Source organism: Pseudophryne corroboree, chromosome 11 (assembly GCF_028390025.1).
Source record: "Pseudophryne corroboree isolate aPseCor3 chromosome 11, aPseCor3.hap2, whole genome shotgun sequence".
Classification (NCBI taxonomy): domain Eukaryota; kingdom Metazoa; phylum Chordata; class Amphibia; order Anura; family Myobatrachidae; genus Pseudophryne; species Pseudophryne corroboree.
In genome coordinates this window covers 332,082,548-332,110,469 of record NC_086454.1, presented here as the reverse complement: position 1 = coordinate 332,110,469, position 27,922 = coordinate 332,082,548, and the positions used below count along the sequence as shown (strand labels likewise).

The 27,922-nt window shown below is 49.2% G+C and overlaps 2 protein-coding genes across 3 annotated transcripts in view; one reads left to right on the top strand and one right to left on the bottom strand.

Moving 5' to 3' along the window:
* Nucleotides 1-2,975: 2,975 nt before the first annotated feature.
* Nucleotides 2,976-8,729, bottom strand: LOC134969669 (uncharacterized). The gene is made up of 2 exons (XM_063945760.1): nt 7,331-8,729; nt 2,976-3,610 (listed from the first exon to the last, which is right to left on the bottom strand). Exons 1-2 carry the CDS (start codon nt 8,643-8,645, stop codon nt 3,018-3,020), a joined length of 1,908 nt encoding a protein of 635 aa, XP_063801830.1. The 5' UTR covers nt 8,646-8,729; the 3' UTR covers nt 2,976-3,017.
* A 122-nt stretch (nt 8,730-8,851) lies between these two features.
* The window catches only part of ARL2BP (ADP ribosylation factor like GTPase 2 binding protein), a 33,928-nt gene continuing 14,857 nt past the window's right edge, over nt 8,852-27,922 (top strand). The window contains exons 1-4 of one of the 2 annotated variants that reach the window (XM_063945761.1): nt 8,852-8,985; nt 16,105-16,158; nt 17,841-17,902; nt 26,984-27,090. In XM_063945761.1, coding sequence (XP_063801831.1) covers nt 16,121-16,158; nt 17,841-17,902; nt 26,984-27,090 — 207 coding nt within the window. In that variant the 5' untranslated portion in view covers nt 8,852-8,985; nt 16,105-16,120. Of the gene's footprint in view, nt 9,031-16,104; nt 16,159-17,840; nt 17,903-26,983; nt 27,091-27,922 lie in introns of both variants that reach the window. The other variant, XM_063945762.1, reaches the window with a different exon arrangement.

The following is a 27,922-nucleotide window of genomic DNA, read 5'->3' as shown; positions in this document are numbered from 1 at the left end:
TCACTGATAAATAAGGGCACACGTATTAAATGTTTCCTCTCTGTTTGGCCATTGGGCTGATAGTGGTAGCCTGCAGAGCAATGGGGGTCAGTCTGGATGGAGCAGACTGATAGAACACACAGCAACGGTGAAAAGTGAACTGAACCCTCTTGATTCATCATGACATCCAAAAATTAATCAACCGCGCTGAGCCCATCAATAAAAAAAAACCTTTTTTTCAGTTATTGTCCTGCACCCCGGTCCCATAACTAGTATTAGGGACCCCCAGTAACGGAGACGCCTTGCCGATCGGCCTGGGGGCTTAACCCTATATCTGCAAATATACGCAACTAAGATCTCTGTATTATCTGATTATTATGTAGTATTAATTTTCACTCAGTGTGCATTAGGGAACACAAATTGTTTTTTCTTACACAGAATTACCCCTCCCTTTTAGCACCTGAGTGACATCACAATCTGATTGAGCAGCTTGCCAATATATGTGCATGATACTGATCTTAGGTAGAAGTGTAGATGTGGTGCCGGATAATTTGCGGTACATATAAGGATAAAATATACCTAAATAGTGTAATGCCAGAATTTTTTTTTATCGTAATATAAAAGGTAAAATCCATATAAATCAGAAGGGAGAGCTCTGTGTGCTCGGTATACAAGAAGATGGCCGCCAAGGAGCTGTGCTAGCCGCAGAGGTATCTCCCATGGCCCTTTATGGAGCTCTAGTGACGGCTCATTTCTCAGTGAGCATGCAGCAGCAGCAGTCAGGAGGTAAGTGAATTGGCTGCAGCAATGAGACTGGCTGATAATACACTGACACTAGAAGTACCAGCAGTAAGATTAGCCGGTGCACTTTATATTGTAAGACTAAATTAAGCTACTTTGGAGGTAATGTTCTTTAGATCGATGTTAAATCGATTTTAATTGATGCTAGGCTTCCAGGGATAAAAAAAAAAAAAAAAAATCGACCTTAAGTATATATACCCCCAGGTGGTATTCTTGATAAGGGATTGGAACAAACGGGTCATGGAAACTCAGATGTCATGGATCGTACCTGTCCTTCTGCGGCTAGACTTATCCTAAACAGAGGCTCGGAGATTAACGAGCTGGTGGTTTTCGCCAGGGACTACAGCAAAGGAATTCGGACTCGGCTGGCATGTGGTAGATTCAGGGAACAGATACACGCTAAGTCGCAGTGCGGACGGAGGAACTGTGACATAACATTACCAAAATCTCTCCAGGCCTCTCTTAGGGGATCCAGTCTCTAGGTCGACCACTATTGGTCGACAGGTCAACATGAGTTTTTCACAATTTTTTTCTTTTTTTTGACTTTTTTCATACTTGATGATCCTTGCGGACTACGATTGGGAATAGTTACCTGTTCCGCGCGCACCGAGGCACTTTGCCGGAAGCATGGCGAGCCATGGGAGGGGACACTGTGCACTAATTGGGGTTCCCGGTCACTGTACGGAGAAAACGACACCAAAAAAACAACACTCATGTCGACCTTTTGACCTGTCGACCTAGAGACCCTGTTGACCAATAGTGGTCAACCTACTTACTGTTACTGTCGACCTTGCATACCACACCCCTCACTTAGGTAGCATCTAGCTTTATCCCGATCTGTGTTCCCTTTAAAATGTCTGTCCAGCAACATAACGGTAGGTGTGAATAACTATACACATCCACCATTTGCCTCACCTGCCACAAGTGAACGGTCTGTATACTGCGAATACATCTCTTCACGTGTCTTGCCACGGAATGGACTTAAAGGTTTCTAATGTCTTCACTTATATGTTTAATGAAGCTGTGGCCATTATTTTCATTAACACCTGGCTGTTATACACATTCTGAATGGCACACAGGTCTGTATGCGGCCACATTAATGGTGAGATGTATCAAGCCTTGGAGAGAGATTAATTGGAAAAGTCGCCCAAAGGAACCTATCCATACTGCCATTTCATAGACTGCTAGATAAATGACAGAAGATTGGCGGTTTTGTGGAACTTAACTTTACCTCTCTCCAAGGCTTTGACACATCTCCCCGCTAGCGAATTTGCGCAAACCATGGATGCGCCATAGTAAACATACACACTGCATGGTCTACAGCACAAAACTTACCTGGAAAGACTAAACGATCTTAATACAGATGGATCCATCTTTATCTTGGCCTTTAATAATATTAATGGAGCCTGGTTAGTCAGACTTCATCCCCCTGCTGTAATGACTTGATCCCCTGACGTATTGTTCTCTGTATTGTATTGCAGCTGAGAACAATAGATGAAGGCCTTATGCTAATAATCCACGGTGCGCCTAGGTGCGGCAAAGAAGTCAAGATAAATGTGGACCCATCTGTATGTATAGTTTGAAGCAGAGAAGGGAAAGGGGGGACATGATAGAAACTTTCAACTACATCAAGGGTTTCAACAAGGTACAGGATTGGGGGTTCCGTGTTGGATGCGTCACGTCTGGTTCTCCATCTTTGAAGTGGGAATTACTGGATACATACATGGAAGAGCATATTAGATGTGCAGCCAGAGTGGCACCATATTCAGAGTTGTGCGTATGCCAAGGGGATGCCTACATCAGACAGATCTCTTGTTAAGTGCGGGTAACATTGGTGGCAGCGGTGCAGGCGTCTCAGAATACTGGCGGATACTGACATTAGCCTTCCCATTGCATAAGGCGTGCAGATGCTTTGTACAACTCAGCTGGAACCAGACCATACAGCCACCTCCGCCTATGGCTGTACCTTGTATGCAGCGTGCCCCTCTGCACTGCCACGTTGCATAAAAACAAACACACAAAACAATACAGTAAAACAACAATAACAACTCGTCACCAAGGGCGTTACGGCTGCACCGTTGGTAATAAACACTCAGCAACTCTTTGAAGTTTTCTTTTTCTTATTTAATAATGAAAATACCTTGCACTCGGTCCACACCCAACCCCACCCCCCCCCCAAAAAAAAAAAAACCCACCAAACGACGTCCTCTTGACTTACTCCCAAGGACAGAAGCCCCTCACCCTGTGGCCACTGGAAATACCACCGCCTCTACAGCCTCTTGCAGCGTAATGTTAAACAAATCCGTTGCAACATCCGATAGATGAGCCCCGTCCTCCCGATAATATCCTGTGCAATTCCCCTTAATGACAGTGTGCTGAATGCAGCGCCCACCTAAGGGGGGGATAACTTTGGCCATGGCTGCATTTATCTTTTTACGTGCCCTCTCCACTCCTGCTCCCCGGCTGACGCCCTCCCACGCCATACGGGGGATAATGTTTGACCAAATAACGATGACCGCCCTCCAGCGATCGACCACCCACTGCATGTCTTGGCGTATGCACCTGATTAAATCTAGTGATTTTGTCTTACCTAAGTCACTTCCACCAAGGTGCGTGATTAACACGTCGGGTTTCCCGTGCCGCGCTTCTGCTTTCAGCAACTCGCCCCTAATGTCCTCCCACACCATGCCAATCTTACCCAGCCAAGTCAGCTTCGCTGCCTCGTACGGTATACCTAATTGGGCCCCGTAATTCCGGGCCACTGCCTGCTTCTCCGCCCAATAGACATAGGAGTGTCCGACGATCCACACTTGTTTTACTCCACTTTTAACTGCAAAAGAATGTATACAACGTTAGCCTTGTGCAAAGCCAGATGACTTACAGCTATTGGACTAACCCCCGCCCCCCCCCTTCACCTGCTTAATGCCCAGTCTCATCCCAACCCTCTGCTCTTATGCATTATTCTGAAAATGGGCGTAAGCTGGAATCTGGTTAGTGCAGCCGAGTCGCTGTACAGTAGAAAAGCCCCCCCCACGTGTACCATTAGCTCTATCTGCCTCCTTCATTGCACCCATGTGCCTTTTCCCAGCTGGTTTCTTACACCTGGGCGTCTTGCATAATACAGTCACATGATAATACCACGTTCTTCCTAACCAGAACTCTACCCATGGACCTGCAGGACTTAGTGACCAGCTTACTCATTTGAAAAGCTCAGTTAAAGGCCATAATAAAAGCTGTTACAGAGTTGTCTTCCTTTATTCTCCGCAGATCTTGGGGGCTATAGCTACCAGTTCCCTGAGCCTCTCCCCCATCACGGTTCCTGGGTGTCGCATCCTGGCGAATCGCTCCCAGCCCAAACTCACATGATCATGCGAACACAGAGCTTTTGTTAGCTCAGCCTCGGCCCTTAGCTTTAAGAAAAAGGAAATACCTGCCGATTGGGTTGGATATCCCGGCAGTGAGCACCCTGATGGTCACAATACTGGTAGCAGATTCCTTACAGAGTTTGGTTAAGTATCCTAACTCTAACCATCCCCTCCCGCAGCCTAACCCTAACCCCCCCCCCCCCCCCCCCACTGCAGCCTAACCCCAACCATCCACTCCTGCAGCCTAACCCTATCCACCCAACCACTGCAGCCTAACCCTATCCACCCCACCCCTGCAGCCTAACCCTAGCCACCCCCCCCCCCTGCAGCCTAACCCTAGCCACCCCCCCTGCAGCCTAACTCTAACCATCCCCTCCCGCAGCCTAACCCTAACCACCCCCCCCCCCCTGCAGCCTAACCCTAACCACCCCCCCCCTGCAGCCTAACCCTAACTCCCCCCCCCACTGCAGCCTAACCCCAACCATCCCCTCCTGCAGCCTAACCCTAACCCCCCCCCACTGCAGCCTGACCCCAACCATCCCCTCCTGTAGCCTAACCCCCCCCCCTCACTGCAGCCTGACCCCAACCATCCCCTCCTGCAGCCTAACCCTAATCCCCCCCCCCCCCCCCACTGCAGCCTAACCCCAACCATTCCCTCCTGCAGCCTAACCCTAACCCCCCACTGCAGCCTAACCCTAACCACCACCCCCACTGCAGTCTAACCCTAACCATCCCCTCCCGCAGCCTAACCCTAATCCCCCCCAGCAGCCTAACCCTAACCACCCCCCCCTGCAGCCTAACCCTAACCACCCCCCAGCAGCCTAACCCTAACCCCCCTGCAGCCTAACCCTAACCACCACCCCCTGCAGCCTATCCCTAACCAACACCCCATGCAGCCTATCCCTAACCCCCCCTGCAGCCTAACCCTAACCCCCCTCCCGCAGCCTAACCCTAACTACCCCACCCCTGCAGCCTAACCACCCCCCCCTGCAGCCTAACCCTAACCACCACCCCTGCAGCCTAACCATCCCCTCCCACAGCCTAACCCTAACCATCCCCTCCCACAGCCTAACCCTAACTACCCCACCACTGCACCCTAACCACCACCCCCTGCAGCCTAACCCTAACCATCCCCTCCCACAGCCTAACCCTAACTACCCCACCCCTGCAGCCTAACCCTAACTACCCCACCCCTGCAGCCTAACCCTAACCATCCCCTCCCGCAGCCTAACCCTAACCATCCCCTCCCGCAGCCTCTCCCTAACCATCCCCTCCCGCAGCCTCTCCCTAACCATCCCCTCCCGCAGCCTAACCCTAACCATCCCCTCCCGCAGCCTAACCATCCCCTCCCGCAGCCTCTCCCTAACCATCACCTCCCGCAGCCTAACCCTAACCATCCCCTCTCGCAGCCTCTCCCTAACCATCCCCTCCCGCAGCCTAACCATCCCCTCATGCAGCCTAACCCTAACCATCCCCTCCCGCAGCCTCTCCCTAACCATCCCCTCCCGCAGCCTCTCCCTAACCATCCCCTCCCGCAGCCTCTCCCTAACCATCCCCTCCCGCAGCCTAACCCTAACCATCCCCTCCCGCAGCCTAACCCTAACCATCCCCTCCCGCAGCCTCTCCCTAACCATCCCCTCTCGCAGCCTCTCCCTAACCATCCCCTCTCGTCGGTAAAACATACCCAACCCATCTCAGCTGATGCACATAAGACAATTTTATTCTAGGACGATCTTATTGCTAAGAATGTAGTCCATTTCTCCCAGGCTGCACTATCGGACCTTCATGATTTTGGGACCAGGGACTTTGCCACCATATCGCCTACACCGGCTGGTCCAGCTGTGAGTGCACCATTCTACATGCAAGAACCCCCCCAAAATCCTTTGCTCCTGCTGTGTCTGTGAAAAAACTGCAGCATTTTGTTAGAACGTGCTTTGCTAGGCCCTAAGCGCACTATATTAAACTCTCCAATACCAGTAATGCCCGCTTCCTGAGCTCTTTTTTTTTTCTTAGATGTTATCACGCACTCTGCCTGGCTGCCATGCACAATTAATGGGCTTCAAGTTCCAACGCACACTGTTTTCAATTGGAATTCTAACACCGTCCCTCTCCAAAACCTATATGCAGTAAAGTGGCTTCCTTAGGCATCAGATAATTAGCCAATCACTCTAGCATACGAACGAGGGTGTAGTACGGTATGCCGGCGCTCAGGCTCCCGGCGACCAGCATACCGGCGCCGGGAGCCCAACCGCCGGCATACCGACAGCGTGGCGAGCGCAAAGGAGCCCCTTGCGGGCACGGTGGCGCACTGTGCGCGCCACACTATTTTATTCTCCCTCCAGGGGGGTCGTGGACCCCCACGAGGGAGAATAGTTGTCGGTATGCCGGGTGTCGGGATTCCAGCGCCGGTATACTGTGCGCCGGGATCCCGACATTCGGCATACAGAAGACCACCCTACGAACGAGCTACACTGGGCTAGTTGCCTTTGGGTCTGATTCGGATTTATACGCAAACCCAATGGTCAACGGTGGGTGATCTTGGCATGTGGTTGATCAGACTTGCAGTTCCCGACAGCCGCAGTCGTTTGACGGTGGGGAGGGGGTGGCACAGGCAAGCATCCCAAGGCACGGTTAAGCGTCGGCCAAAACAGGTTTCCTGGCCTTGCTGACAGAGCCGCAGCAGCCAATCTGAATAACCTGAAGGTTACTTAGCTGGGCGATGGTCCCGCAGAGACGGCTATTTACACCAGACGCCTCCTGCTGCATTAGCATATGCTAGCATTGCTGCTGCGGGCAAGGATACAGCAGTGAAGCTATTCCAGGGAAGGTCTCTAAATAACTACCCGTGTACACAAAGATCCCACTCAGTAAATGAGCCATTGTCCCCTTCTTTATGCGTCTCTTGGGCAGCTGCACGACCAAGATGCCTGAATCACAGCCCACCGGTAGCTCACGCTGCATAAAATACGCTCCTGTTTGCCAAACTACTGGCCCAAGCTGAATGCTAACCGCATGTACCCCTGGAGCAACTGGGTTTTCTTTTCGTACTAGCAGCTTTCGTTGCCCGCACAAACCCTGTACCTACCTCTCCCTCGGAGCCTGAGCCGTCTAGATTTTAACGGTCTTCCTCCCTACCCTGCACATGTTCATTTGAATCAAACATTTTTTGTTGCACGCTAACTCACCTGTTCTGTCGCCACCGCCCACGGGGCTGGAATCGGCTCCCGATGTCTGCTGATTGGTTCCATCGGACTCTCTGATGTTGACGAATGGATGGTATGCGGCTTCTGAGGTTTTCTTGCATGTGGGTCTGTCCACTGAAGCCAAGTTGCTAGAGGCTATGGCTGATGTGCCATACCCCTTGTCTGCCATGCTGGCTGTGGCATTGGCTGTTCTCAGGTCCCGATCCACTGCCATGCTGGTAGAGGCATTGACGTAACGGTGGTTAGTTTCTGGAAGCTCATTGGCAACCTGGCTGTCTTCTCTGCGCTGATTCTCTGTCCGTTCATACGTCTTTGTGCTAGGAACTGCTGTTGGGGAAACACTGGGCTGACCATTCTGTCTTGACCGCCTGACAAAAGCATCCAAACCTGAGCAAGGATGACCTCCTCTGTGCGGTGAAGGTTGCGGTCTGTATAGATGTCTGCTAACCTCTGCATTGTGAGGCGGTGACCTGCGACTGCGTGATCTAGATTCCCTCCAATCTGGCCTCACTTCCCTGACGTCTTCCCACTGTTGCTCCCTGTGACTGCAGCACCTGTAGAGTGTAAGCCTGCGGGGGGAGCAATTTTCTCGTTCCCTGGGACGCGACTGCCTGATACGATGGTTGGACTGCATATCGGCTTCCGGACTGCGTTCTTTGTAGCACCCAACACTGCGCCCCTCAGTTGGAGAATCGTCTGTCATGGCGTGGTATGGGGGCTGGGTTGGACACGAAGTTGGGGACCCCGTGCTGCTACAATATTTAGCCCTCTGAAGACTGTGGATGCTTTGTACACGGCTGGAGAGTGCTGGCGGTTGAGGTGTAGGGGCAACAGTGCCCTCCCGTCCATGCTGCCTACTGGAGGCCCCTGCTGACTGTATGGAGGGGGTATTAGGGTCACTCACCCTGAGCTGCTGTGCCAGGCCTCTCCTAGGCAACTGATGTGCTGGATTCCCTCCTGGCACTGTGATTGCTTGTGGAAATGGCTGCCGATTGGTCATTTCATCCTTGGCCTGCTGTAAAATCGCCTCTATGGTCTCTAAAATAGAATTGTAGCTGATTTTAAAGCAGCTGGATTCGCTTTCTGCAGCAGTTTGTCCCTTTCCGCTCACTGCCGGCTCCCTTCTCACACGTGACCCGGAAACTGGCTGCAGCTCGCTGGACCCAATTTTTCTCTCTCCTTTCCCGGGCCGCTTAGGCGGGACTCTCCCTCTGGCCGGGCGGCTGCTCCGCTGGACTCCGGACATTTTCGAAGGAGAGTAATCTGCTGGGAGATGCTGCTGGCTGCGTCCGTCCATCTCCACCGCCTGCAGTAACACGATGTCTTCCGCCCTCCTCCTCCTCCTCCTCCTCCTCCGTCCTCACTTCCGCCCTCCTCCGTCCTCACTTCCGCCACTCCATTCACACACGTGCCCTACGTAATTATGTTTAAAGTCCTCTCCCTCCCTCCCGTTATTTCTTCCAGGGCAATGTGCCACTGCTGCCATAGCAACGGCTAACGGCACATTGCTCGTCCCGATTGGAGTTTGCAGATCACGTGGGCTCAGGCGCTGCCCTGATTGGCGAGCTGCTTCCCCACATCCCGGAAGTGACACTACACTGGCAGTGACGCTGTGTGTGTGGTTGTGTATCGCTGGGGTGAGTGATTACAGCTTATCTCGCCGTATTTATCATCACACTGAGGTAACTATCTGTAACACTGCGGACTATGTCTTCAGGGCTAGGCAGCCTATGTACAACCAGGCACTTCCACAACCCCTGAGACATAGACTGGCTGCATGTGAGATGGGGGTTATTGTGGGATTAGCTATTATGGGAATATAAATCCCAGTATTCCTTTACAGAGTTGTGTGTTCCCTACCTGTAACCTATATTGAAGTGTGGGTAAAATGTATCGGCTGATCCATTCGCAGACAGAAATACATTTTGCCAATATTAAATATCAGGCCGAATCCCAACAGCGTAACCATATTTCTCTAACGTCCTAGTGGATGCTGGGGACTCCGAAAGGACCATGGGGAATAGCGGCTCCGCAGGAGACTGGGCACAAAAGTAAAAAGCTTTAGGACTACCTGGTGTGCACTGGCTCCTCCCCCTATGACCCTCCTCCAAGCCTCAGTTAGATTTTTGTGCCCGAACGAGACGGGTGCAGGCTAAGGGGCTCTCCTGAGCTGCTTAGTGTAAAAGTTTAAAGTAGGTTTTTTATTTTCAGTGAGACCTGCTGGCAACAGGCTCACTGCACCGAGGGACTAAGGGGAGAAGAAGCGAACTCACCTGCGTGCAGAGTGGATTGGGCTTCTTAGGCTACTGGACATTAGCTCCAGAGGGACGATCACAGGCCCAGCCATGGATGGGTCCCAGAGCCGCGCCGCCGGCCCCCTTACAGAGCCAGAAGACTGAAGAGGTCCGGAAAATCGGCGGCAGAAGACGTCCTGCCTTCAATAAGGTAGCGCACAGCACCGCAGCTGTGCGCCATTGCTCTCAGCACACTTCACACTCCGGTCACTGAGGGTGCAGGGCGCTGGGGGGGGCGCCCTGAGACGCAATAAAACACCTTTTTTGGCAAAAAAATACATCACATATAGCTCCTGGGCTATATGGATGCATTTAACCCCTGCCAATTTTTCCATAAAAAAGCGGGAGAAAGGCCGCCGAGAAGGGGGCGGAGCCTATCTCCTCAGCACACTGGCGCCATTTTTTCCTCACAGCTCCGTTGGAGGAAGGCTCCCTGACTCTTCCCTGCAGTCCTGCACTACAGAAACAGGGTAAAACAAGAGAGGGGGGGCACTAAATTGGCATATAAATATATACAGCAGCTATATTAGGGAAAAACACTTATATAAGGTTATCCCTGTATATATATATAGCTCTCTGGTGTGTGCTGGCAAACTCTCCCTCTGTCTCCCCAAAGGGCTAGTGGGGTCCTGTCCTCTATCAGAGCATTCCCTGTGTGTGTGCTGTGTGTCGGTACGTTGTGTCGACATGTATGAGGAGGAAAATGGTGTGGAGGCGGAGCAATTGCCTGTGTTAGTGATGTCACCCCCTAGGGAGTCGACACCTGACTGGATGGTCTTATGGAAAGAATTACGTGATAGTGTCAGCACTTTACAAAAGACTGTTGACGACATGAGACAGCCGGCAAATCAGTTAATACCTGTACAGGCGTCTCAAACACCGTCAGGGGCTCTAAAGCGCCCGTTACCTCAGGTCGATACAGACACGGACACTGACTCCAGTGTCGACGGTGAGGAAACAAACGTATTTTCCAGTAGGGCCACACGTTACATGATCACGGCAATGAAGGAGGTTTTGAACATTTCTGATACTACAAGTACCACAAAAAAGGGTATTATGTGGGGTGTGAAAAAACTACCCGTAGTTTTTCCCGAATCAGATGAATTAAATGAGGTGTGTGATGAAGCGTGGGTTTCCCCCGATAAAAAACTGCTAATTTCTAAAAAATTATTGGCATTATACCCTTTCCCGCCAGAGGTTAGGGCACGTTGGGAAACACCCCCTAGGGTAGATAAGGCGCTCACACGCTTATCAAAACAAGTGGTGTTACCGTCTCCTGATACGGCCGCCCTCAAGGAACCAGCTGATAGGAAGCTGGAAAATATCCTAAAAAGTATATACACACATACTGGTATTATACTGCGACCGGCAATCGCCTCAGCCTGGATGTGCAGTGCTGGGGTGGCTTGGTCGGATTCCCTGACTGAAAATATTGATACCCTGGACAGGGACAATATATTATTGACTATAGAGCATTTAAAGGATGCATTTCTATATATGCGAGATGCACAGAGGGATATTTGCACTCTGGCATCAAGAGTAAGTGCGATGTCCATTTCTGCCAGAAGAGGATTATGGACGCGACAGTGGTCAGGGGATGCGGATTCCAAACGGCATATGGAAGTATTGCCGTATAAAGGGGAGGAGTTATTTGGGGTCGGTCTATCGGACCTGGTGGCCACGGCAACGGCTGGGAAATCCACCTTTTTACCCCAAGTCACCTCGCAGCAGAAAAAGATACCGTCTTTTCAGGCTCAGTACTTTCGTCCCCATAAGGGCAAGCGGGCAAAAGGCCACTCATATCTGCCCCGGGGCAGAGGAAGGGGAAAAAGACTGCAGCAGACAGCCTCTTCCCACGAACAGAAGCCCTCCCCCGCTTCTGCCAAGTCCTCAGCATGACGCTGGGGCCTTACAAGCGGACTCAGGCACGGTGGGGGCCCGTCTCAAGAATTTCAGCGCGCAGTGGGCTCACTCGCAAGTGGACCCCTGGATCCTGCAGGTAGTATCTCAGGGGTACAAATTGGAATTCGAGACGTCTCCCCCTCGCCGGTTCCTGAAGTCTGCTTTACCAACGTCTCCCCCCGACAGGGAGGCGGTATTGGAAGCCATTCACAAGCTGTATTCCCAGCAAGTGATAATCAAGGTACCCCTCCTACAACAGGGAAAGGGGTATTATTCCACGCTGTTTGTGGTACCGAAGCCGGACGGCTCGGTGAGACCTATTTTAAATCTGAAATCCTTGAACACTTACATACAAAGGTTCAAATTCAAGATGGAATCACTCAGAGCAGTGATAGCGAACCTGGAAGAAGGGGACTATATGGTGTCTCTGGACATCAAGGATGCTTACCTCCATGTCCCAATTTGCCCTTCTCACCAAGGGTACCTCAGGTTTGTGGTACAGAACTGTCACTATCAGTTTCAGACGCTGCCGTTTGGATTGTCCACGGCACCCCGGGTCTTTACCAAGGTAATGGCCGAAATGATGATTCTTCTTCGAAGAAAAGGCGTCTTAATTATCCCTTACTTGGACGATCTCCTGATAAGGGCAAGGTCCAGAGAACAGTTAGAGGTCGGAGTAGCACTATCTCAAGTAGTACTACGACAGCACGGATGGATTCTAAATATTCCAAAATCGCAGCTGATTCCGACGACACGTCTGCTGTTCCTAGGAATGATTCTGGACACAGTACAGAAAAAGGTGTTTCTCCCGGAAGAGAAAGCCAGGGAGTTATCCGACCTAGTCAGGAACCTCCTAAGACCAGGCCAAGTGTCAGTACATCAATGCACAAGGGTCCTGGGAAAGATGGTGGCTTCTTACGAAGCGATTCCATTCGGCAGATTCCACGCAAGAACTTTTCAGTGGGATCTGCTGGACAAATGGTCCGGATCGCATCTTCAAATGCATCAGCGGATAACCCTGTCTCCAAGGACAAGGGTGTCTCTCCTGTGGTGGTTACAGAGTGCTCATCTCCTAGAGGGCCGCAGATTCGGCATTCAGGATTGGGTCCTGGTGACCACGGATGCCAGCCTGAGAGGCTGGGGAGCAGTCACACAGGGAAGAAATTTCCAGGGCTTGTGGTCAAGCATGGAAACGTCACTTCACATAAATATCCTGGAACTAAGGGCCATTTACAATGCCCTAAGTCAGGCAAGACCTCTGCTTCAGGGTCAGCCGGTGTTGATCCAGTCGGACAACATCACGGCAGTCGACCACGTAAACAGACAGGGCGGCACAAGAAGCAGGAGGGCAATGACGGAAGTGGCAAGGATTCTTCGCTGGGCGGAAAATCATGTGATAGCACTGTCAGCAGTGTTCATTCCGGGAGTGGACAACTGGGAAGCAGACTTCCTCAGCAGACACTATCTTCACCCGGGGGAGTGGGGACTTCACCCAGAAGTCTTCCACATGATTGTGAACCGTTGGGAAAAACCAAAGGTGGACATGATGGCGTCCCGCCTCAACAAAAAACTGGACAGATATTGCGCCAGGTCAAGGGACCCTCAGGCAATAGCTGTGGACGCTCTGGTAACACCGTGGGTGTACCAGTCAGTGTATGTGTTCCCTCCTCTTCCTCTCATACCAAAAGTACTGAGAATCATAAGAAGGAGAGGAGTAAAGACTATACTCGTGGCTCCGGATTGGCCAAGAAGTACTTGGTACCCGGAAATTCAAGAGATGCTCACGGAAGACCCGTGGCCTCTACCTCTAAGAAAGGACCTGCTCCAGCAGGGACCATGTCTGTTCCAAGACTTACCGCGGCTGCGTTTGACGGCATGGCGGTTGAACGCCGGATCCTGAAGGAAAAAGGCATTCCGGATGAAGTCATCCCTACCCTGATCAAAGCCAGGAAGGATGTAACCGTACAACATTATCACCGTATTTGGCGTAAATATGTTGCGTGGTGCGAGGCCAGGAAGGCCCCTACAGAGGAATTTCAACTGGGTCGATTCCTGCATTTCCTGCAAACAGGACTGTCTATGGGCCTCAAATTAGGGTCCATTAAGGTTCAAATTTCGGCCCTGTCAATATTCTTCCAAAAAGAACTAGCTTCTGTTCCTGAAGTTCAGACGTTTGTCAAGGGAGTACTGCATATACAGCCTCCTTTTGTGCCTCCAGTGGCACCTTGGGATCTCAATGTAGTTTTGGGGTTCCTAAAATCACATTGGTTTGAACCACTCACCACTGTGGACTTAAAATATCTCACATGGAAAGTGGTAATGCTGTTAGCCCTGGCTTCAGCCAGGCGTGTCTCAGAATTGGCGGCTTTATCCTATAAAAGCCCTTACCTAATTTTTCATACGGACAGGGCAGAATTGAGGACTCGTCCTCAATTTCTCCCTAAGGTGGTTTCAGCATTTCACTTAAACCAGCCTATTGTGGTGCCTGCGGCTACTAGGGACTTGGAGGATTCCAAGTTGCTGGACGTAGTCAGGGCCCTGAAAATATATGTTTCCAGGACGGCTGGAGTCAGAAAATCTGACTCGCTGTTTATCCTGTATGCACCCAACAAGCTGGGTGCTCCTGCTTCTAAGCAGACGATTGCTCGTTGGATTTGTAGTACAATTCAGCTTGCACATTCTGTGGCAGGCCTGCCACAGCCAAAATCTGTAAAAGCCCATTCCACACGGAAAGTGGGCTCATCTTGGGCGGCTGCCCGAGGGGTCTCGGCTTTACAACTTTGCCGAGCAGCTACTTGGTCAGGGGCAAACACGTTTGCTAAATTCTACAAATTTGATACCCTGGCTGAGGAGGACCTGGAGTTCTCTCATTCGGTGCTGCAGAGTCATCCGCACTCTCCCGCCCGTTTGGGAGCTTTGGTATAATCCCCATGGTCCTTTCGGAGTCCCCAGCATCCACTAGGACGTTAGAGAAAATAAGAATTTACTTACCGATAATTCTATTTCTCATAGTCCGTAGTGGATGCTGGGCGCCCATCCCAAGTGCGGATTGTCTGCATTACTTGTACATAGTTATTGTTACAAAAATCGGGTTATTGTTGTTGTGAGCCATCTTTTCAGAGGCTCCTTCTGTTATCATGCTGTTAACTGGGTTCAGATCACAAGTTGTACGGTGTGATTGGTGTGGCTGGTATGAGTCTTACCCGGGATTCAAAATCCTTCCTTATTGTGTACGCTCGTCCGGGCACAGTATCCTAACTGAGGCTTGGAGGAGGGTCATAGGGGGAGGAGCCAGTGCACACCAGGTAGTCCTAAAGCTTTTTACTTTTGTGCCCAGTCTCCTGCGTAGCCGCTATTCCCCATGGTCCTTTCGGAGTCCCCAGCATCCACTACGGACTATGAGAAATAGAATTATCGGTAAGTAAATTCTTATTTTTGCATTCGCACAAAGTGTCTGATTCTGCGCCCACTTTCCCGTACAGCCGCCGCTTGCTATTTTATGCTAATGGAAAAGAGACGCAGATGCACACTACTAGCACCAAGAACATTGATAGTAAGAATAATTTAAATAAACCTTCACAAATAACATGGAGAATAACTGAAGTTCTTAGCACACATTTGCGCAAATATGCGGGCCCATGTACCGCGGCCAGGTGACTTCATCACATGGGTCCCTAACATTCCTAATACTATCACATTCTATAAATTTATCCAGTACTTGCCTCTAAATAGGGCCATTTCAATGTGTGATCTATTTTATGCTAATGCCAGTATATGTCTCTGCTGATTATCCACCGTCTGTCTGTGCTGATTATCTGTATGTATACATGCGGAAGGCCGGCGCAACGCTGCTTTTCTGTCCTCGGCCGTCATTATCAGTAATGGGACTTGGCCCCACTACGTGCTTGGGTGGCAAGATACATCTGTGTCCCATCTCCGTACACACACTAGGAACAAGCATGGAAGTCGGCTTACACTCCTAGTGTTCATTCTAGCACCCTGCACCTTTCAAAATCCGTGCAGTTCCTCTTTCCTGCCTGAGGTGTCGCTCTCTGCTGTGGTGCTTCTCAGCACACTCTGATATGTTATTCAGTGTTGTGATACAGACCTGTGTGTGCTGAGAAGCACCAGAGCAGAGAGCAACACCCCTGGCAGGAAAGAGGTACTGCACAGGATTTAAAAGGTGCAGGGTGCTAGAATGAACATTACACTCCCCGGGATGGATCCGTCGCATAGTCAGTGCCCAGAAAAAAAAAAGCCAATTTAACAGAAACCGCGCACTGTCAGTGGACAGATCAGTCTGCTCGTGCAATGTCCATCCGTGTGCAAATGCATTGACCAGCACATGTGCAGTGAACAGATACCGCGAGTTCCGTCTACATTTCCACTTACACTAAGAGTCAAGCCCAATATATTCAAAACTATGCAAATACAAATTAGACTACAAGAAAAACAAAAACAAATGGAAGAACGTGGGTTTACGAGTGTAGTTGTATTGTCACCCAATAACTGGAATAGAAGTATAATGTTTGTCTAAATCTCTGTTTTTACATTTTACAGAGCTACTTAGCCTGATATGGAGGACCTGGAAGAAGAATATTTTACACTATCGATGTAAGAAGGAGGAAAACAACACAGTTTGTTATTACTATTTTTGTTGTCGATGTTGTTTTGTATAGCGCCGTGGTGCCCCTCAACACTGGATCATGGGGGGACCTAAGATTACATAAAATAGGGACATAGAAGGCAAAAAAAATAAGGGCTCGGGGGGCCCTGCTCTTCAGAATTTACAATGTAGTGAGAAAAGAGCAGAACTGAGACAAGGAGCAAGTGTGGCAGAGAGCCGGAGATTGGACAGTAGTGAATGTGGACCAGGGGACGTAGAAGGGTAGACTCTGGTGAATTGATGGGTTTTCCGTGACTGTAGGAGAGTCTGATGGGGATGATATTAGCACTGGAGAAGTCTTGTAGGTAGAGGCCCAAGGGAGATTAAAGATCACATGAGGAAGAGTATTTTGAGTTGATGAGTTAGAGTTGTATGATGTGGTGTGGTGTAGCGTAGGGCTTTGTAGGTAAGGGTAGCAGTGGCGGATTTTACCTAGGGTCTGCAGCCCTCCACGGATAATCAGCCACCCACAGGAACTGCCTGACAGTGGCAGTGACTTTCCACTGGAAGAGCTCATTGCTAATCACAGCCGGACAGGCAGTCCCAGGGTGAGGTATTTTCTTCCCCTAACCTAGTCCGAACTGCAGTTAGCAGAGAGAGCTCGTACAATGGGAAGCCACTTCCTTGCTAGAACAGCAGCCCTATCTGACTTCTCAGGGCTGCAGCCGATGCAGCCCATAGAAGCCCAGGCTGATTGTTCATTTGTATGCACGCACGGGATTGCGATCCTACGCACGCACACATTTCAGACGGCCGCCTCGGCCAGACACCCCAGAATCACAGGTAGGAGCCACCGATGAGGGTAAGTCATTTGCATTGTATTCTAGATATGAAGAAACCAGCGTAGGATGGTCTGGTAGATAAGCAGCACCGAGAAAATACCACTCATACCACAGCATTTAAAATGGAATGAAATGGGACTAGATAGGTGATGGGAATACCAGATTGGAAAGGTCGCAGTAGGCGAGAGATGGCTAGAGATAAAATTACTGACCTTTACATTTATAGAAAAGGAAACAAGTTGTTTTGGTATTGGATATCTGTTGTAATAAAGATCCATTTTGCCCTTGTGTAATCTGGTTACACCTGGCGGCCCTGCAAACTCTACACATGGTGCCTCAGTGTAAAGCTGGACCTATACATCCCAGCATGCCCTGCCATAGTTTTGCTATTAGGGCATGCTAAAACGGTGGCAGGGCATGTTGGTATGTGTAGTTCTGCCACAGCTGGAGGGCCGCATGTTGGGTAGCCCTGCATTAGAAGCGGTGTTGAGGAGAAATGTCTCCATTCGGCCGGCAGCTTCCACAGAACCCCAGATGTGTATTCTGCAGGAGCTCCTGGGATAAAGTAGAGGCATCAGGGAATGAGGTGGGAGGCATTACTCTGTATAGCACACGTGTAATGTCAGTCTGTTGTTGTGTAGGTGTAGAACACCTGTTACTAAGTGCTGAGCAGCAATAGGGATCCTGCTATGGCATTCTCTGGTTGTACTGTACCCTTGGCCAATATGCAGCTGACCAGACTGTTCCCTGATTGGTAACTAGGAAACACTGTTATAGGCCTACTTGCCGTTATCCAGGCTCTTGTGTATTAAAGGCATTAATCTATAGATAATGGTTTTCCTTTTCAGATCATCCCCCAAGGATGAGGAGTTTGACTCCGTGATAGGACAATTGGAGGACATTATAATGGGTAAATATTACCAGATTTGGTGGATGGGAGGGGGGGGGAAAGGGGTGACGTGCAACCACAATGCTCGGCTCTGTGCCTCATGCTAGGATGCATTACAGTAACATCCCGCCTTTTCCTGTGCAGCTCTATGGAATGCCCTCCCACGCACAATAAGACTCGCCTCTAGTCTTCAAACCTTTAAACGTTCCCTGAAAACTCAACTCTTCAGAAAAGCCTATCAAATTCCAGACCCACCCACATAACCTTCACTGCTTCCCTATCTAATTACATCCTCTCTGTACAGTAGACATAACCTCACATATTTTGTCTTTCTTTACTCTCACACCCTCCTGACACTTGATCAACATTGCGGGGTATCATCATACAACCCATTAAGAACCTAGCAATCTGGTGGACCATTATGCAATAGGTAGCATCTATCCTTGTGTATCTATGCCTATTTCCCTATAGATTGTAAGCTTGTGAGCAGCGCCTTCCTACCTCTATGTCTGTCTGTTTTTACCCAGTTTTGTTCTATTACTGTTGCTCTAATTGTAAAGCGCAACGGAATATGCTGCGCTACATAAGAAACTGTTAATAAATAATTATGGGGTGTGAGGGGGGACTAGATATGAGAATGGCAATGCAGTGCTTACTCCCAACAGTTTCTGAGGACTGTGCGGCCAGATTGCGTGATTTATACTTCCACCAATGACGGGAGGTGCCGGGCTGCACACACTAAATCTAAACATAAGGGGGTGCTACCATACTGAGACTTGTAGTTCCACACAGAAAAAAATAAGTTAAATGCCGGCGCACACGGTAAAAACTAAGAACTGACAATCGGAACAATTATAATAAATTCTTTGACACAGAATAAAATTGAGATTCTTAGTATAATTTTTGGCCAATTGGACCCACCTACCACGGCTAGGTGATCTCATCAGGTGGGTTCCGAACATTCCTAAGGTCCAGATCACAGGAACCCTCGACCAGTACAGCCCAACCATCCTATAGCATCACACAAGAGAGAAGTGGCATTGTAAATGCTAATAAGTGTTGCATTAATAAGAGGCATAGGTCAGAGGTAGCAATAAAAGTGTTCAAATAGTGTTACATGAATAAACACAGTTTAAATGCTGAAACATGTTACATAAGTGTTACAATAATGACGCCCCAAAGCAGCCCAGCAACACCAACCCAGGGGGGCCCACGCCCCAAACCCTTTCCTAATTCTGACATATATAAATGGTTTTGAATAGGATATTGCCCAGATGGTGGCCTTCATTCATGATACACATTTGTAGTGTATTTCTGAAGTTTCGCATCTTTTGGTGGGTCACTTCCGGCACTATCGCTGCACTCTCCTGATGAAGCTCACTTTCATTAGTCTGGCTACGTCAACCAGCATCATTTATTGTTTCTGAGCAGAAAACTTTCCTCATTAGCTTCATAGAAGGCCTCTACACAGCCACCAGGGCCACATGAGAGCTGAGGCCTACAAACATCCACCAAGAACCATAAATGAACAGAAGGCTGCTATATGCCAAGTAATGATTGTATCATATTCAAAACCAACTGAAAATTATCTATATTCCATGCACTTTCACAATATGTACTAACATTTTGAATAAGCCTTTTTTAACATGTGACATCTAGGAGCTATTTTGCCTCATCCTGTATTAAACATTCTGGTTCCTTTTCAGAAAGGATGAGAACAATTTTGCTAGTAGGTTTCCTTACACCCCTATGGTTTGCACAGTGTTTGAGAGCAATGTATTTAAGTTGTGTGGTCCTGTTTTCTTTTGCGTGACCTCTAAATCTCTGTATTTCCTGGTGAGTTTTCTAGAGGATGCAGGGATCATTCTATTGAAAAACAGAGGATGGATCTAGTGCATTATAGCTTTTATTCTAAAATAACGTACCGGGGAAAAAAAAAAAGATGGCGTCACTCACAAAAAATGTTTTAAAACTATAGACACAAGGGCCCTCATTCCGAGTTGATCGCTCACTTGCTGCTTTTAGCAGCCATGCAAACGCTAGGCCGCCGCCCTCTGGGAGTGTATCTTAGCTTAGCAGAAGTGTGAATGAAAGGATCGCAGAATGGCTACAAAATAATTTTGTGCAGTTTCAGAGTAGCTGCAGACCTACTCCTAGCTTGCGATCACTTCAGACTATTCAGTTCCTGTTTTGACGTCACGAACACGCCCTGCGTTCGGCCAGCCACGCCTACGTTTCCCCAGCCACGCCTGCATTTTTATCTGGCACGCCTGCGTTTTTCCACTCACTCCCTGAAAACGGTCAGTTGACACCCAGAAACACCCACTTCCTGTCAATCACTCTGCGGCCAGCAGTGCGACTGAAAAGCTTTGCTAGACCCTGTGTGAAACTCCATCGTTCGTTGTAAGAGTACGACGCGCATGCGCAGAACTGCCGTTTTTTTGCCTGATCGCTGCGCTGCGAACGAAAGCAGCTAGCGAACAACTCGGAATGACCCTCAATATGCAGCCATTTTCATCTTCTGCAGATGCACTTCAACCTAATCAGTCTTTGTCAAGTAGCCTTGACAAAGACCGATTAGGTTGAAACGCATCAGTAGCAGGTGACGGTGGTTCGCTCATCGCAAGTCACCTTCCTGAGAGACTGCAAGATAGAGGCTGCATTATCGAACCAAGATCCATGTAGGAAGATCTACTAGTTGGTTACTGGCTATATACCTGATGTCTGGTAGGCAGACTTGCAAGACATTTGCTATCGGCACTAACAATAATACTGTATACTGCAAATCTGTGTGTATGTAGCAAATATAACAGAGGGGATTTGGGCATATTTTGAGCAAAACATTTAAGCTTGCAGCACATCGTTGAGGGACCCCAATATTCTGCAAGCCCCTACACTAGCATATATGCCCAGCACACCATTACATTGCAGTTACATGTACTCTCCTGCTACAGAGGGAACATCTATATGGGGCTGGCCTGTGAGCCACACCCAACTAGGCATTGAATAGCCTTAATAGTAAGCTGCCATGGTAGCACTAGGCAAAATAATTTGAGACCAAATAGAAAAGAAATCTGATTCCACGTATACTTACCTTCCACCTTTGGCCCCCTAACCCGCTCTCCCAGCAGCCTAAACCTAATACCCTAAGGGGGCAGCCTAACCCTCCCACCGCAGCCTAAACCTACCCTAACCCCTCCCACGGCTTACACGTCCTGCCTCTCTGGGGCTGGTCGTCTCGGTTTTTATACCCAGCATGTGAACCCCTGATTTTGCTATTTACTTGCAGACTTTAATGCGAGGTTCAGTCTCGCATTGGGCATTCATACGCAGGGTAATCCATGCTAATTGAATTGCTCTGGCGTGGCAATTACCAGTGGGGTAAACCTTGCGACTAATTGAATATCCCCCTATGTGTAAATGAAAGAAGAAGAGAAAAGACATTAATGGGATAAAGAGCGCAATGTATTGCAGCTGATGAGATGTCTTCTGTGTTCAATTAGTTTAGTAGGAACATTGAAGCGGCTTACAGCGTGCTTTTTTCTCTAACGTCCTAGTGGATGCTGGGGACTCCGTCAGGACCATGGGGATTAGCGGCTCCGCAGGAGACAGGGCACAAAAAGTAAGCTTTTAGGATCACATGGTGTGTACTGGCTCCTCCCCCCATGACCCTCCTCCAAGCCTCAGTTAGGTTTTTGTGCCCGTCCGAGCAGGGTGCAATCTAGGTGGCTCTCTTAAAGAGTTGCTTAGAAAAAGTTTTTAGGTTCTTTATTTTCAGTGAGTCCTGCTGGCAACTGGCTCACTGCATCGAGGGACTTAGGGGAGAGAAGTGAACTCACCTGCGTGCAGGATGGATTGGCTTCTTAGGCTACTGGACACCATTAGCTCCAGAGGGAGTCGGAACACAGGTCTCGCCCTGGGGTTCGTCCCGGAGCCGCGCCGCCGACCCCCCTTGCAGATGCTGAAGATTGAAGAGGTCCGGAACCAGGCGGCAGAAGACTTTCAGTCTTCATCAGGTAGCGCACAGCACTGCAGCTGTGCGCCATTGTTGTCAGCACACTTCACACAGCGGTCACGGAGGGTGCAGGGCGCGGGGGGGGGGGCGCCCTGGGCAGCAATGTATAATACCTGTATGGCGAAAAATACATCACATATAGCCCTTGAGGCTATATGGATGTATTTAACCCCTGCCAGATATCACAAACTCCGGAGAAGAAGCCCGCCGAAAAGGGGGCGGGGCCTATTCTCCTCAGCACACAGCGCCATTTTCCCTCACAGAAATGCTGGTGGGAAGGCTCCCTTGCTCTCCCCTGCACTGCACTACAGAAACAGGGTTAAAACAGAGAGGGGGGGCACTGATTTGGCGATATGAATATATATTAAATGCTATAAGGGAGGAACACTTATATAAAGGTTGTCCCTATATAATTATAGCGTTTTGGTGTGTGCTGGCAAACTCTCCCTCTGTCTCCCCAAAGGGCTAGTGGGTCCTGTCCTCTATCAGAGCATTCCCTATGTGTGTGCTGTATGTCGGTACGTGTGTGTCGACATGTATGAGGAAAATGTTGGTGAGGAGGCGGAGCAAATTGCCTGTAATGGTGATGTCACTCTCTAGGGAGTCGACACCGGAATGGATGGCTTATTTATTGAATTACGTGATAATGTCAACACGCTGCAAGCCGGTTGACGACATGAGACGGCCGGCGAACAAATTAGTACCTGTCCAGGCGTCTCAAACACCGTCAGGGGCTGTAAAACGCCCATTTACCTCAGTCGGTCGACACAGACCCAGACACGGACACTGATTTCAGTGTCGACGGTGAAGAAACAAACGTATTTTCCTTTAGGGCCACACGTTAAGGGCAATGAAGGAGGTGTTACATATTTCTGATACTACAAGTACCACAAAAAAGGGTATTATGTGGGATGTGAAAAAACTACCTGTAGTTTTTCCTGAATCAGATAAATTAAATTAAGTGTGTGATGATGCGTGGGTTTCCCCCGATAGAAAATTATTGGCGGTATACCCTTTCCCGCCAGAAGTTAGGGCGCGTTGGGAAACACCCCTTAGGGTGGATAAGGCGCTCACATGCTTATCAGAACAAGTGGCGGTACCATCTACAGATAGGGCCGTACTTAAGGAGCCAGCTGATAGGAGGCTGGAAAATATCCTAAAAAGTATACATACACATGCTGGTGTTATACTGCGACCAGCGATCGCCTCAGCCTGGATGTGCAGAGCTGAGGTGGCTTGGTCGGATTCCCTGACTAAAAATATTGATACCCTTGACAGGGACAGTATTTTATTGACTATAGAGCATTTAAAGGATGCATTTCTATATATGCGAGATGCGCAGAGGGATATTTGCACTCTGGCATCAAGAGTAAATGCGATGTCCATATCTGCAAGAAGATGTTTATGGACACGACAGTGGTCAGGTGATGCAGATTCCAAACGGCACAAAGATGTATTGCCGTATAAAGGGGAGGAGTTATTTGGGGTCGGTCCATGGGACCTGGTGGTCACGGCAACTGCTGGAAAATCCACCGTTTTTTACCCTAAGTCACATCTCTGCAGAAAAAGACACCGTCTTTTCAGCCTCAGTCCTTTCGTCCCTATAAGAGTCATATCTGCCCAGGGATAGAGGAAAGGGAAGAAGACTGCAGCAGGCAGCCCATTCCCAGGAACAGAAGCCCTCCAACGCTTCTACCAAGTTCTCAGCATGACGCTGGGACCGTACAGGACCCCTGGATCCTACAAGTAGTATCCAAGGGGTACAGATTGGAATGTCGAGACGTTTCCCCCTCGCAGGTTCCTGTAGTCTGCTGTACCAATGTCTCCCTCCGACAGGGAGGCAGTATTGAAAACAATTCACAAGCTGTATTCCCAACAGGTGATAATCAAAGTACCCCTCCTACAACAAGGAAAGGGGTATTATTCCACACTATATGGTGGTACTGAAGCCAGAAGGCTAGGTGAGACCTATTCTAAATCTGAAATATTTGAACACTTACAAAAGTTCAAATCCAGATGGAGTCACTCAGAGCAGTGATAGCGAACCGGGAAGAAGGGGACTATATGGTGTCCCGGGACATCAGGGATGCTTACCTCCATGTCCCAAAAAATGTGCCTTTCTCACCGAGGGTACCTCAGGTTCGTGGTACAGAACTGTCACTATCAGTTTCAGACGATGCCGTTGGATTGTCCAAGGCACCCCGGGTCCTTACCAAGGTAATGACCGAAATGAGGATTCGTCTTCAAAGAAAATGGACGACTTCCTGATAAGAACAAGGTCCAGAGAACAGTTGGAGGTCGGAGTAGCACTATCTCAAGTAGTTCTACGACAACACGGGTGGATTCTAAATATTCCAAAACCGCAGTTGTTCCGACGACACGTCTGCTGGTCCTAGGGATGATTCTGGACACAGTCCAGAAAAAGGTGTTTCTCCCAGAGGAGAAAGCCAGGGAGTTATCCGAGCTAATCGGGATCCTCCTAAAACCAGGAAAAGTGTCAATGCATCATTGCACAAGAGTCCTGGTAAAAATGGTGGCTTATTACGAAGCGATTCCATTCGGCAGATTTCACGCAAGAACTCTTCAGTGGGATCTGCTGGACAAATGGTCCGGATCGCATCTTCAGATGCATCAGCGGATAACCCTATATCCAAGGACAAGGGTGTCTCTCCTGTGGTGATTACAGAGTGCTCATCTTCTAGAGGGCCGCAGATTCGGCATTCAGGATTGGGTGCTGGTGACCACGGAGGCCAGCCTGAGAGGCTGGAGAGCAGTCACACAGGGAAGAAATTTCCAGGGAGTGTGATCAAGTCTGGAGAATTCTCTCCACATAAATATACTGGAGCTAAGAGCAAATTTATAATGCTCTAAACTTAGCAAGACCTCTGCTTCAAGGTCAGCCGGTTTTGATCCAGTGGGATAACATCACGGCAGTCGCCCACGTAAACGGAAAGGGCGGCACAAGAAGCAGGAGGGCAGTGGCAAAACTGCAAGGATTTTTCGCTAGGCGGAAAATCATGTGATAGCACTGTCAGCAGTGTTCATTCCGGGAGTGGACGACTGGGAAGCAGACTTCCTCAGCAGGCACGACCTCCACCCGGGAGAGTGGGAACTTCATCGGGAAGTTTTCCGCATGATTGTGAACCGTTGGGAAAGACCAAAGGTGGACATGATGGCATCCCGCCCGAACAAAAAACGGGACAGGTATTGCGCCAGGTCACGAGACCTTCAGGCGATAGCTGTGGATGTCCTGGTAACACCGTGGGTGTAACAGTCGGTGTATGTGTTCCCTCCTCTGCTTCTCATAACCAAGGTATTGAGAATTATAAGACGTAGAGGAGTAAGAACTATACTCGTGGCTCCGGATTGGCCAAGAGGGACTTGGTACCCGGAATTTCAAGAGATGCTCACAGAGGACTAATGGCCTCGGGAGCTAAGAAGGGACTTGCTTCAGCAAGTACCATGTCTGTTCCAAGACTTACCGCGGCTGCGTTTGACGGCATGGCGGTTGAACGCCGGATCCTAAGGGAAAAGGCATTCCGGAAGAGGTCATACCTACCCTGGTCAAAGCCAGGAAGGAGGTGACCGCACAACGTTATCACCACATGTGGTGAAAATATGTTGCGTGGGTGAGGCCAGGAAGGCCCCACGAAGAAATTTCAACTAGGTCGATTTCTGCACTTCCTGCAAACAGGAGTGTCTATGAGCCTCAAATTGGAGTCCATTAAGGTTCAAGTTTCGGCCCTGTAGATTTTCTTCCAGAAAGAATTGGCTTCAGTTCCTGAAGTCCAGACATTTGTCAAGGGAGTATTGCATATACAGCCCCTTTTGTGCCTCCAGTGGCACCGTGGGATCTCAACGTAGTGTTGGGATTCCTCAAATCATAGTGGTTTGAACCGCTCAAATCTGTGGATTTGAAATATCTCACATGGAAAGTGACCATGCTGTTGGCCCTGGCCTCGGCCAGGCGAGTGTTAGAATTGGCGGCTTTGTCTTACAAAAGCCCATATTTGATTTTCCATTCGGACAGGGCAGAACTGCGGACTCGTCCCCAGTTTCTTCCTAAGGTGGTGTCAGCGTTTCACCTGAAACAACCTATTGTGGTGCCTGCGGCTACTAGGGACTTGGAGGACTCCAAGTTGCTAGATGTTGTCAGGGCCCTGAAAATATATATATATATATATATAATTCCAGGACGGCTGGAGTCAGAAAGTCTGACTTGCTGTTTATATTGTATGCACCCAAAAAGCTGGGTGCTCCTGCTTCTAAGCAGACTATTGCTCGTTGGATTTGTAGTACAATTCAGCTTGCACATTCTGTGGCAGGCCTGCCACAGCCAAAATCTGTAAATGCCCATTCCACAAGGAAGGTGGGCTCATCTTGGGCGGCTGCCCGAGGGGTCTCGGCTTTACAACTTTGCCGAGCAGCTACGTGGTCAGGGGGGAACACGTTTGTAAAATTCTACAAATTTGATACCCTGGCTGAGGAGGACCTGGAGTTCTCTCATTCGGTGCTGCAGAGTCATCCGCACTCTCCCGCCCGTTTGGGAGCTTTGGTATAATCCCCATGGTCCTGACGGAGTCCCCAGCATCCACTAGGACGTTAGAGAAAATAAGATTTTACTTATCGATAAATCTATTTCTCATAGTCCGTAGTGGATGCTGGGCGCCCATCCCAAGTGCGGATTGTCTGCATTACTTGTACATAATTATTGTTACAAAAATTGGGTTATTATTGTTGTGGGCCATCTTTTCAGAGGCTCCTTCGTTGTTATCATACTGTTAACTGGGTTCAAATCACAAGTTGTACGGTGTGATTGGTGTGGCTGGTATGAGTCTTACCCGGGATTCAAGATCCTTCCTTATTGTGTACGCTCGTCCGGGCACAGTACCTAACTGAGGCTTGGAGGAGGGTCATGGGGGGAGGAGCCAGTACACACCATGTGATCCTAAAAGCTTACTTTTTGTGCCCTGTCTCCTGCGGAGCCGCTAATCCCCATGGTCCTGACGGAGTCCCCAGCATCCACTACGGACTATGAGAAATAGATTTATCGGTAAGTAAAATCTTATTATTTCTTTTCTATATAGATGACCAGTTCCAGTTTCTACAGAGAACCTTCATGGAAAAGTATTACCAAGAATTTGAAGACACTGAGGAAAATAAGCTGACGTACACCCCAATCTTTAATGAATATGTAAGTGAAATAGTACACTGACGCACCTTTCTGTGGGGGTCATTCCAAGTTGATCGCTCGCTAGCTACTTTTTGCAGCCGTGCAAACGCATAGTCGCCGCCCACTGGGGGGGGGGTATATTTGCTGTGCAAGTGTGCGATCGCATGTGCAGCCGAGCGGTACAAAAATAGTTTGTGCAGTCTTCGAGTAGCTCAGAACTAACTCAGCCGCTGCGAACACTTCATCCTGTCCGGTCCCGGAAATTGACCGACAGACACCCGCCCTGCAAACGCTTGGACACACCTGCGTTTTTCCAACCACTCCGAGAAAACGGTCAGTTGACACCCATAAACGCCCTCTTTCTGTCAGTCTCCTTGCGATCGGCTGTGCGAATGGATTCTTCGTTACAGCAACGATCCGCTTTGTACCCGTACGACGCGCCTGTGCTTTGCGGTGCATGCGCAGTAGTGACCTGAGCGCTGTGAAAAACGGCAGCATGCGATCAGGTCGGAATGACCCCCTATAGTATGTCTGAGAGAGATGTATGTACTGGCACTCCAGAGAGATTGGTTGCTACAGCACAATCCTTTCTTCAGTGAGCTTGATTCATGTTTTTAAGTAAAGCAGAAAAAGCAAGTAACTTAGGGGTAAATTTACTAAGGTGGGAGGTTTTTTTTTTTTTTTTTTAGAACTGGTGATGTTGCCCATAGCAACCAATCAGATTCTATCTATTATCTTCTAGAAGCAGCTTGATAAAGTTAAGTAGAATCTGATTGGTTGCTTTAGGCAACATCACCAGTTCTAAAAAAAAACTCCCACCTTAGTAAATTTACCCCTTAGTGTCTGGAACAAA